The 12566-nt window shown below is 31.8% G+C and overlaps 1 protein-coding gene across 1 annotated transcript; it reads right to left on the minus strand.

The window, feature by feature from the left end:
• Nucleotides 1–418: 418 nt before the first annotated feature.
• On the minus strand, nucleotides 419–1481 carry LOC115986309 (copper transport protein ATX1-like). The gene is made up of 2 exons (XM_031109172.1): nucleotides 1373–1481; nucleotides 419–583 (listed from the first exon to the last, which is right to left on the minus strand). Exons 1-2 carry the CDS (start codon nucleotides 1425–1427, stop codon nucleotides 438–440), a joined length of 201 nt encoding a protein of 66 aa, XP_030965032.1. The 5' UTR covers nucleotides 1428–1481; the 3' UTR covers nucleotides 419–437.
• Nucleotides 1482–12566: the final 11085 nt, after the last annotated feature.

Consider the following 12566-nt stretch of genomic DNA (forward strand, 5'->3'; position numbering starts at 1 on the left):
CTCTTATTTATTTTTATTTTTTTGGTCAGAAACACAGTAGCTAAAGTGTTAGTGAACAAGCTTAAAACCGGTTTAACCGTACTGATTTCCGGTTTTTTGGTTAAACCGACGGTTTTTCCGTTTCTTCTTTCAATTTTGGTTTTTAATCATAAACGAACCGGATTAAGATCCGGTTTCCGGTTAAACCGGCCGGTCCGGTTTTTAAAACACTGTCCACAAGCACTCAAATGGATCATTAAATCTGGGAATGATAGAGAAGGAATATCACAGGAAACACATTCTCTAATTAATTACTTGTACATGATATAACAAGTCAAGCACCCAAGAAATCATTATTGCTTACATGATTACATCCAAATCATGTAAAGTACACTATATGTGTCCACATTAAACATAATTTCGCTATATATTATATTAAGTTCAACAACTATAATCAACTACTTCCACAAAGCGAATGAGCAGCAGCAACTCAAGGTAGTCTTTTTCCCGGTTTTTGAAACGGTCTGCAGAACTGACTCAGGCTGCACATTGCCTTTCACTGTCACCTTCTGCTCCTTCAAATCAATATCATATGATTCTACACCTGAAGTTGACAAGAATGGACACCAATTATAACCACCATGCTTTTTAAGCCTAAATCTCTCACCTAAATTTCTAATCAGTATAGTTGTGCACATTTCCAGCCATATGAAAAGAGTTTTTTCGAGTTTTTGGCCAAAGATAATTCTTTATTTGAATATATCAATTACATTAAACCAAGTGCTGGACAGAAAGACTTGTTTTAACTACTACACATGTCCAAAACACTTTGTAGGAGAAACTGATAAACTTTCAAACTTCATCAGTTGAAAGCACAAATTATTATTACAAAATTGGACAAAAGAGCTGTTAGGATAGATTTAAATTTTCACTCTGGTGAACTACAACAGAGCTGTCAAGACATAATAACCTTAAATTAATTAACTTAATTTCATTGTTAGTGATGTAAGATTCCAGAAGTTCAATGTCAAAAGATCACAACAACATAATTTAGACTTCACAGAATAGGAAACTGCGCTATCAAACCAAGACAAGCGCACATAGAAAGAAGAAAATACAGAAACTCAATTTTTGGGATATGACCTAGACTATTTGCACTCAGAGGCAGAACATTAACAAATTAGCAAAGCTCCTAACAACCATTTGGCCATTGAAAAAATTATAGTTGCATATTTTTATAAATGAATAACAGATACTTGAAAGAAAATTTAGAGAGAGAGAGAGAGAGAGAGAGGAGACATTATAAGTTATATTTTTTCTGATAGATAAGTGCCATTAGAGGTGTGCAAGTAAAACAACAGAAATAATTTAAACTGTCAGGGCAGCAACAAACCTTCCATTTTGCCCAGAACCCTTTTCACAGCCCCAACACAGCCTTCACAGGACATACCAACCTTGAGGACAACAGTCTGCACCAAGACCAGATAGAGTTTCAGGTTAAAAACAATGAAAGAAAAGGTCAAGGAAAACATTCACAAAGAACAGCATTAAACTCTACTCCACCATAGGAAGATTAGTATGATGCCAAAATGACATTAATCACATAAATATTTGAGAGAGAGAGATGCAACGGTATTAAGTGTAAAGCTGAATATTAAGATAGAAGAAAATGCATCAAGCTCGGCGGTGTAAACCTCAAAATTTGAGCACATTTGAGGTCTCAAGCCTTAAGACCCTGAAGCGTCAGTCCACTATGATCTATCATTTTTTATTTTTTATTTTTATTTTTTTTATTTTTTTTTTTCAGAAGCTTAGTGAAAATTACAGACTACAAATCTATATCTATATATTACTAAATGCTGAAGCGTGACATTTGAGGTCTCAAGCCTTAAGACCCTGAACCACCCATTGCGAACCAGATCGTGACCTAGATGGACTAGTCAGAGCTCAGTACAATCTCAAAGAAGCAGCGGTGGCGACCTCAGCAACTTTGGAATTGAATGTGTATTTGAGAGAGAGAGATTCAGATGAGAAAGCATTAGCAATAATTAAATTTAGTTTTTTTTTTTTTTTTTGGGAGAAAGTAATTAAATTTAGTTTGTTGATGAATAGTATCTGAGAGATTCATATGAGAAAGCATTAACAATAATCAAAGTTAGTTTGTTGATATATATATATATATATATATATAGAGAGAGAGAGAGAGAGAGAGAGAGAGAGAGAGAGAGAGAGAGGTATTGTTCGCATGTTAACTTTGAAACGTAAAGTATTGAGTTTGATGCATGCTTGTAGGGGTGTTCGCGGTGCGATGCGGTGTGGTTTTAGGCCATTTTTAGCACCGCACTTTGCGATGTGGTTTAGCTAAAACCATAACTGCACCCGCATCTTGTTTTTGCGGTCACATGTGTAGTGTGGTGTGGTGTAATGCGGTTTAGAGTTTAACCAAAACCATAACCGCACCACACCTCATTTTTATGGTCACATGTGCGATACTATGTATAAGATGCGGTTTGAAGTCGGTATATTTTCCAAATTTTGGGCTTTTCCTACTCAGCCCAAAACTAATTTTTCCCTTTTTTGGGCCAAGTTTTTAATTATTGAGCTAGTTTTTCTTTATTTTGGGTTGGCTTTTTTAGTCAACACTTGCTAGAGTTATTAAACTTTTTTTTTTTTTAAACTAGGGTTATTAAACTATTAATAATATATTTAATATTAAAAATAAATAAATATATTAATATATAAAGAGGGTGCAGTGTGGTGCACTATTACTTGCGGTGCGGTGCGGTTATGCCATTTTGCAGGTGGTTTTGGTGCGGTTTTTGCGGTTTGTGCGGTTTATGCGGTTTGGTGAACACCCCTACATGCTTGTATTAGAAGACTAGCTATTATCTTATTGAAACATTATTTTCACTAGATTGGTGTTAATGCTTACTCTATCATTGGACAAAAAATAGAAAGAGACCAATCTATTTAAAATCACGCAATTTTGTTTAGTTGTTAGTTAATTACTGTACTAAAAATGCAAAAATCCTGCGAGATCTATAATTTGAATGCCAAGTTCCAACCCATACATTTCTGGTGGCAAAAATATGCTATAACGTTTGTTGTATTTTAAAATTTTAATTATTCACCTTATAATTCCGGAAAATTACATATTGGAAGGGAAAAAAAAATACTGGCTGCCCCTCTCCCCCAGCCAGCTTTTTATAGCTTATCGAACAACAAAAGTCCAACATAGATGTCCAAGCAGTTGTGGAGCTAGAAAATTTTCTGAAGGGGGCCAAATCAAATGTATCATTATATTCTAGTAGTTTTAATTTTTTATATAAATGTGTATGACTTTATTTTTAGAAAACAACAAAAATCTTTTGATAAAGACTAATGTGGGAACACTTCCCGCATTAAGCAGTTTTTGTCCGCTTTGGGGAGTCAGTCCCTCACGGTTTTGTCACGAAGGGGTGGGAGCTCAGGATTTTCACCCTTTGGGCTTGACACCCGAATCCCACATCGCCTAAGTAACATGTGCTAAGTAGTGGTACACTCATGGTCGCTCCAGAAGCTTATAAACCATGAGTAGGAGGGTTACTTAGACGATGTGGGACTCGGGTGTCAAGCCCAAAGGGGTGCTGAGTAGTGGTACACTCATGGTCGCTCCAGAAGCTTATAAACTATGAGTGGGAGGGTTACTTAGGCGATGTGGGACTTGGGTGTCAAGCCCAAAGGGTGAAAATCCTGAGCTCCCACCCCTTCGTGACAAAACCGTGAGGGACTGGCTCCCTAAAGCGGACAAAAAGTGCTTAATACAAGAAGTGTTCCCACTAGGGTAAATTGCAAATTACATCCCTAAAGTTTGGGAGTGATTAGATTTTATACCCTGAAATTTTAGAATTTAGATTTTACCTTCTGAAGTTTGGGGTGTTTGGATTTTACACCCCCAAATTCTGAAACTTTAAGGTGTGAAATCTAAACACTTTAAAACTTTAGGGAGTAAAATCTAAACACTCCAAAAATATTAGAGGTAAAATCTAAATTTTGAAACATTGGGGTGTAAAATTCAAATATCACCAAATTTCAAGGAGTAAAATTCAAAATTTGAAATTTCAGGGTGTAAAATCCAATCACCCCTAAACTTCAGGGGTGTAATTTACAATTTACCCTTTTATTAACTTTTTTTTTTTGAGAGAGTTTCATCCTATGGCATCCGTTCTAGATAATAGCTCTTTATCATCAGACCAAGACACCAATCAATTTTTGGTGGTGTAGGCGGGATTGAACTCTAAATCTCTTATACAACTATCAGAGATTTTACTAGTTGAGTTAACTGGAACCCACTCCTTTTTATTAACTTATACTTTAAATGCTCATAAAATTAATGACTTATATATGACGAAAAAGTCAATATTAAAAGGAAAAATAAAAGAGATAACAATAAATTAAAAATCATTTATACTTTTTTTTTTAATAAAAGGGGGCCGTCACCTAAAATTTACTTAATATTTTAAAATTTTAACATTAAATAGAGGGGGGAGGGGGCATTTTTGGAAAATCCAGGGTACCTTTTATTTATTGTATTAGTATAACAACAGTGTGTTTGCATATATAAATATTAGGATAAATACTATTACACACACTCTTTCACACAAATTTATACACAAACGCAAAATGCACTGAAAGACTGTGACTTGAAGTTATGATTTCAACGTGTAAGTTTGTATGATACAGACTACAAATCTATATCTATATATTACTAAATGCTGAAGCGTGACATTTGAGGTCTCAAGCCTTAAGACCCTGAAGTGTCAATCCATATGATCTATCATTTTTTTTTTCCAGAAGCTTAGTGAAAATTACATACTACAAATCTATATCTATATATTACTAAATGCTGAAGTGTGACATTTATTATTGCTGAGCTCCTATTGTGTCTCCTCATCGTCACGTCATTCGCTACATAATTATTATTTATTATTTATTCCTATTTTTTTTACCAAATATATATATATATATATATATAGATTATTGACTTTAAATATTCATTTTTGTCGGTTTTAATATCTATATATATTTCTTTTTTATTTACAATTTTCCTATAATTTTTTTTACATTCACTTATTTTTTAAATATTTACACTTTCTTCAATCTTTCTTCTTTCCTTACCTTACCTTTTTATCTCCCCACTACCCTCTACTTCAATATTGCTATTCATTTATCCCTTCATCTTCCTTTATTTGTCTCTTCTTATCCGTTCCCTCTTACTATAAATTTGTCACACTTTTTCATTCTTTGCATAATTTTTTCTCACAAAAAGGTTTTCTCTCTCTCTCTCTCTCTCTCTCTCTCTCAATTTTTTGGTGGATTTTTATTTTTTATTGCATCTCTGTTTTAGGTTGATAAATTTTTGTGTTTTTAAGAACTCTAATTTAGGTTAATACGATTTAGTTTTGTGTTTTAAGTTATTATTATTTTACTCTTTGATTGTTAAATTTTATCCAATTACATTATAAAAAATTAAAGATAGTAGATAAAAATAAAATAATATTCCATTATATTGCATAATTTGGATAATTTAGTGTTTATTGTTACATCTTTTAATTTTTCTTATTTGTTTTCTTCTCTTCTATTTTACTCAATATTGAAATTCAACCACATCCTTCTTATCATTAAATTATTTATATTTTCTCTCTATTTTTGTTTAAAAAAAATACAAAATGTAATATTTTACTTAAATTCAAATAAAAGAAAATTGTGCTCATCAAATTGTACTAATTTTTTTTAACATTTACACTTTCTCCGACCTTTCTCATTCTCTTTACCTTTTCATCTCCCCAAACATTCTACCTTGATATCACTCTTCCTCCTTCCTTTTATCTTCCTTTATCTTGTTTCTTTTTATTATCGTCCTCTTAGTATAAATTTGTCATTTTCTCTTCCATTCTTTACATAATTTTCTCTCACAAAAAAGTGGTTATTTCCCACTCTTTCTCCCTCAATTTTTTGGTGGATTTTTATTTTTATTTTTCTTGCATCTCTATTTTAGCTTGATAAAGTTTTGTATTCTTTAGAACTCTATTTTGGTTGATGGGATTTGGTTTTGTGTTTTAACTTTTTTATGACTTTGATTGTTAAATATCGTCATATTGCATTATAAATAATTAAAAATAGTATATAAGAATGTAATATTATTATATTACATAGAATTATTTGGTTAAGTTAGTGTTTATTGTTATGTATTTTATTTTTATTTTTTCTCATATCATTTTATTTAACATTTAAATTCAGCCACATCCCCCATATATATCATTAAATTATTTATATTTCCACTCATTTTTTTTTATTTAAAAAAATTGAAATATAATATTTTGCCTAAATTAAATAAATAAAATTGTCCACATTAAGTGGAGTAATGCTAGGTAAACACTCATTCTCATAGCCAATGCATCAAAAGAAGAATGAAATATAAAACAAATCAAGTTAGAAACACTAAATTAAAAGAAAAAACTAATAATGCATATTTAATGTCATAGAATCATCGTCAAATTTTGGAAAACGATAGGTTGCCAATGGAGAGAGAGAGAGAGAGGTGGTATAGAAAAAACCCAATACAAGTAATCAAGAGTAGAAAAAGAAAAAAAAAAAAAAAAAAAACCAAACATCAATTAGTAATCGTTGATTGGAAAACAAAGAGGTTGTAAAGAGAAGTAAAAAATAAAATAGATATTATCGTGTGGAGAACATTAAAAACTTTATAGTGTAGTAACATAAACTGTTAAATTCACTTAAAAAATTAAATCAACAATCAACAATTAAATACAATCGTGGTACTAAATTTAAATTTAAAACTAATCAAACTCTAAATATGGAAACCATATTAATCATAACTAAAAAAGAGATGTTCTCTGATAGTAGTAAAAATTGCATAAGAAAGTTAGAAAATTTAAAAATCCATTTTTTGACATTTCATTTAACCTTATTTATAATATATATATATATATAAATTTTCATACACTATTACTTTCGAAAATCTAATGAACAATGTTACCTCTCATTTATCGTCTTTGTTATGAAAATCATCAGTTAGTAAATATATGATAATGGTCAGCCCGTGATGTTAAGCTGACGGACAGGCGTTGTTTGGGTGGTCCCGCAATGGAGTTTCCTGGGGAGGTGGTCCTGATAGCAAGGATACCAGTGGTTAGTAATAATTCCACCAGTAATCATTAATTGCTTAGAAAGAGAATAAGTACATTTATCAGCTCATCATCTGTTTGCTTGTTCACACTTTGGTTAGGCACACACTAATTTGAAACATGGACTATGATGATATAGATTATGATGAAGGTTATAGCATGAAAGATATAGATGATAATTGGTCAAATATTAATATGGATTATGAAACAAATTCTGATTCTGACAGTGATATTGATGATTATTATTATAATAGCAACACTAATAATTGGAGTACTTTAACATGAGATAAAATCAACTGACAGACTAATAAACACAATAATAGTTTTATATACAGAATTAATAGAAAATTAGAATCTTTGGAAAATATTGACAGATCTGCTATATATACTAAAGTTGAAAAGAAAAGTGATAGTTTTTTAGACCTCTATGAAAGAATGAAAGCTTTAAATTCAACTTTAGAAAAAGAAAAAGAATTTGAACCCCATCATATATAGATCACCTTTAGCAAAAACTATGACAGATAATTGGCATAATAGACAAAAGGATAATTTGACAAGTACCGACATATCAATGAATATGATAGACAGCGGAAAAGATGGTTCAATAGATAATGATAATAATAGTTTAACAAATTCAAAAGTAACTGACAGAGCTATATCTATAACTTATAAAGACAAAGAAAAGGACGAACTAAAGAGAGAAACTAGTCTTATAGGAATTATGCATGAAGAAAAGAAAAAACAAAATATTAATAATATTAAAGATAAAGAAATAATAAAAAAAAGAATGGTAAAAGAGATGAAAGAAATGTTTGAAAGAAAGGATAGTGATAGTGTAGTAAAAGTAAAAGTGGAAAAAATGGTAATAGTTAACAAAAAAGACAAGAAGTGTAATAGTTTAAAAGAGAAAATTGATGAAAGACTAAAATTAATTGAAAGATCTATAATAGATACCCAAAATGATAGTTTGATAGAATTAACTAAAAAAATGAAAATTTTAAATACACCTTTAGAAATAGACAGAAAAAGAGACATAGCAGTTTTAAATACTATTGCGTTATCAGATAATGAGAAAACTGACAGACATGTCAGTAATACTATTTGTCATAAATATGGGCATACTAAAAAACAATGTGACAGACATAATAAAATTGTTAAACAAATAAGTAAATTAGAATTTGAGAAAGATATGATAAATGAATTAATGGAAATATTTCATGTTAAGCAAAAAGAGAAAGATCAAGTAATGAAAAAGAAGGAAATAAAATCAACCAACCCACTTAAAATTAATAAAAGAAAAAGAAAGCAAAAAGACATAATAATGAAACTGATAGAAAATCTACCGCATCACCATAAAGATAAAATAGAGTATTTGTTAAAATTGAAAGACTCTATAGAAATACCTATTGCTTGTATTAGGTGTAGGAAATATGGACACCATGTTATAGAATGTCGAAAGAAAGAAAAGACAAAAATAAAACAAGATAGAGTAGATATAAAACCAGTAACTCTACAGGATTATGTTTTAGATTATTTTCAGGGATTAAGAAAAATATACAGACCCTTGTATAAAAGATTAGAAAAGAATCGTCCACCTTGGACAGACAGACATACTATGATAGTTAGACAGATTAAAAAATATGTTAAGCAACTTCCTTGTATTGTTATCCCCTCTCCTGATACTTTCAAAATTGTTGAGACAGATGCTTCTGACATAGGTTATGGTGGAATTCTAAAACAAGTAGCAAAAAATGATGCTAAAGAACAAATTGTTAGATTTCATTATGGCTCTTGGTCAGCTACCCAGCAGAATTACAGCACTATTAAGAAAGAGATTTTTATCTATCATACTATGTATTTCAAAATTCCAAAATGATCTTTTTAATTAAAAGTTTTTAATCAGAGTTGATTGTAAAAGTGCTAAAGAAGTTTTACAAAAAGATGTTCAAAATCTTGTTTCCAAACAGAGTTTTGCTCGATGGCAGGCTATTTTAAGTGTTTTTGACTTTGATATTGAATATATTAAAGGGGAAACTAATTTGATTACTGGTTTTCTAACTCGTGAATTTCTACACGGAAGATGAGTTCCCTTGCAGATAAGAGCAAATCCCCAAAACCCAGAACCAGACAGTCTTATGCTACTCCCCCGATCCCTCCTCCCCCTAGCAGATTCCTCCCTTGTCCCTCTTTCACTTCACCCACTTTCTCTTCAAATAAATCTCAAGAAAGAACCCCATTAACCTGTAGTCCAAACCCTTTCCAACCACTCTCCCCAAGCCCCATTCCAACATCCAAACAGACTTATGCCCTATCCTCAACCTCCTCAACCCCTCCTTTAAAGAAACCATTTAATGTAGTTGCATCTTCTTTTCCTCCTTTGGCCTCTCCCTCCAACCAACCAAAATATAGATCCTCTACCTCTCAGGAAACCCAAACCCAAACCCCAAAAGAAGATCACAGCATTGAACTCCCAATAGACTCTTGGAATTTTATTTTATGGATTGAACCAGAATACTAACATATAACAGACACCCCTTCCCTAGTCAGACAGCTCATACCCCCAGGATGGGAACATCCTAAGACAGAAACTTTTAAGACCCAGACATTTTATGAGCATATTTTAGTAGATACAAACTCAATATTAGTAATACATATGCCTTGTTCCCAGGAACCAAACAGAGTTGGTTACTCTAAAGTTGTTATTAAACAGATTCTCACTCCTTCCCAGTGGAAAGCACAACCCTGGATCACCAGGAACTTTTCTGTACTTTTTGAGCCTCAGTTTTACAATTATTGTGACTATATGGAAGCTTGGGACAGATTCCTTTTATTCCAAAATAATATTAACAGGCATACTTGGTTTTTCTGGTTTGATATGTACAGAAAGAAAGATATGATGATTCCAAGATGGTTCATTGACTGGTGGAATTCCTATGGTCCTGAAGCTATGATTCTCCCCCCTGATCTTTTAAAAGCTTATGAGACTTTCAAGAAAGAACCAAACATACCGCATCTTAGGGATTTCTCACATCTTTTACAGTTCTTTTACAGGTTTCCAGATCTCCCATGGATCATTAGATGGGAATACAAGATAGAAAAGCATCCATAGTATCCTTTTCCTATGCTCGCCAGAAAGTTTAAATTAAAATGGTGGAATAAGTTTAATTTTGATCATATTTGCCAAGAATTACAAAAAAAGACCTCTTCCTCCCAGACAGAAACTTCTAATTTCTTTTTAGAAAAGAGTTAAGTTCAGTGCTAGCTTGCCTCTGTTTCAGACAGAAGACAGCTTAAAAAGCAACTGCTTGAAGCTGCATCACAAATATCAGACGATGAAGATGACACAGTAATGGAATCCTCCTCTCCAAACTACAGAACTCATCCAGAAGCATTCCAAGATTCACAAGACCTCGATGACATGTGACAGATAAGACAAAAGAAGACAAAAGACCAAAAGATAAAATGACAGAATGCAGACAGATCCAGAAAGATATTTTGACAGAATATTATTTGCACGCAGATTCTCACAGATAGAAAACTACTGTTTACTAGCATGCGTACCCGGACAGACTCAGACTACTAGATAGACTACTGTTCAAGACTCTATCGACAGATTAACTTGAGTTCACTTTAATTAACTCAGGTTACTTTTGAAGACTTACCATGGTTCACTTTATCTATAAAAGGACAGACTCCGAAGACAGAAGTTAGGTCCATTTCTAAGGTCCAATCTTTAGGTCCAGTTTCAAGGTCTCAATTTTAAGGTTCAAAGCATAGATACCTCTCCCTCTCCCTCAGAAAGACTTTTGCAATCCTTCCTCTCTTGTAATCCTGTAACCCTTCCCTTCTAGACAGATATAATCTTGTAACCCTTTACAGATTTTACTTTGTAATCTTGTAACTCTTCAGACAGTGTTTATTTTCAAAGCTTGTAAGAAAGACAGAAGTTTTATTCAAGTAAGATTTTACTAGTTTCTGTTTTTATATTCCATACTCTGTTTTAATTTATTTTGACTATATCTATTTTGCTATCTTCTTCTTCATCATCTATTTTATCATTGTTTATGCTTCCATATTACTGCTGTGCTCTCTCCTAGGTAATAAAATAGTTTATGGAACAGAATTTGGGGGTTTTATCGATTTAATTGGAGTGAAATATATCCATTAGATTTTGAAAGTGTCTGGTCATAGTTTTGACTCGAGAGTCAAGACAATCAGCTACTTTGGTAGCTAGCTTCTAACGTTTCGCAGTATAGCCTCTTTCGTTTGTATGTAATTATGTATATGCCTTTGTTTATTTTTTGGTTTTTATTTATTTATTTATTTTTGAGAAGGATAATCAAATAAATTTTCTATGTTTCTAGTTGATCAGCATGTAACATTTACTAATGATTTGTAAAAAGTATTGGAAAATTCTGACCCGATGTAATTGATTTTATTTATAAAAAAAAACAAGCACAAACTAGTAAACATGTATGGTTAAGTTTATTTTCTAGATCCAAAAAAAGAGAGTTTATTTTCTAATTTATAATAGTATTTTTCAAGCTAAATAAACCGCGAAATAAACTAAACACACATGTTATACATGTTAACGGTAGGAACACATGAATTAGAGTATGAGGTTTGTCATATTATACATCCTTTGAAAATTCTTTCATTTAATCTTTTAATTAGTGTCATGTGTCACTTTTTTTTAAAAAGAGAAATATATACTAATATTCATTTAACTTTTCATTTAAGCAAATGTTTGAATGAATTGATTTATTTAACCTAGTAGATGTCCTATGAAATCAATGTGCAGGACATCTTAAAGGTACAACTAGAAGTTTCACAATTCACATACATAGAGTCCGTTTGAGAATAGCTTATTTAGCTGAAATTGAAAATTTTTTGCTGAGAGTACTGTAGATAAGGCTAAAAGGTAGCTGAAATAGTACAATGAGACCTATAAATAATACCAAAAAGTGTAATGAGATCTATGAATAGTACTTAAAATAAGCTGAATAGTAGTAAAAATAAGTTAAATAGTAAAAAAAAAGTTGGCCTTTTAAGCTAATGGCAAACACAACCATAGACTCAACAATTTAGGCTCATAGTGCATTTATATTTGTTTATGCACAACAGTTTAAAGTCTCAATTTTTGTTTATGCACAATTATATTTTTTTGTCAATTTTAAACAAATAAATAAATATAGCCAATATAATCAGTTTTCAAAACAAAAAAGCTAATCCAAAAATACGCATTAAAAACAGTATATAAATGCCTGAATAGTGGGGTGACTGGCTGTCAGTGACTCAGTCCTAATGGTAGAGGGGGGCGGCTGGCTGGCTGTCAGTCCTAATGGTAGAAGGTGACTGGTCGTCATAATGGTAGAGGGGTGTTGTTTGGCCGGCCTAAGG

Source organism: Quercus lobata, chromosome 4 (assembly GCF_001633185.2).
Source record: "Quercus lobata isolate SW786 chromosome 4, ValleyOak3.0 Primary Assembly, whole genome shotgun sequence".
Classification (NCBI taxonomy): Eukaryota; Viridiplantae; Streptophyta; class Magnoliopsida; order Fagales; family Fagaceae; genus Quercus; species Quercus lobata.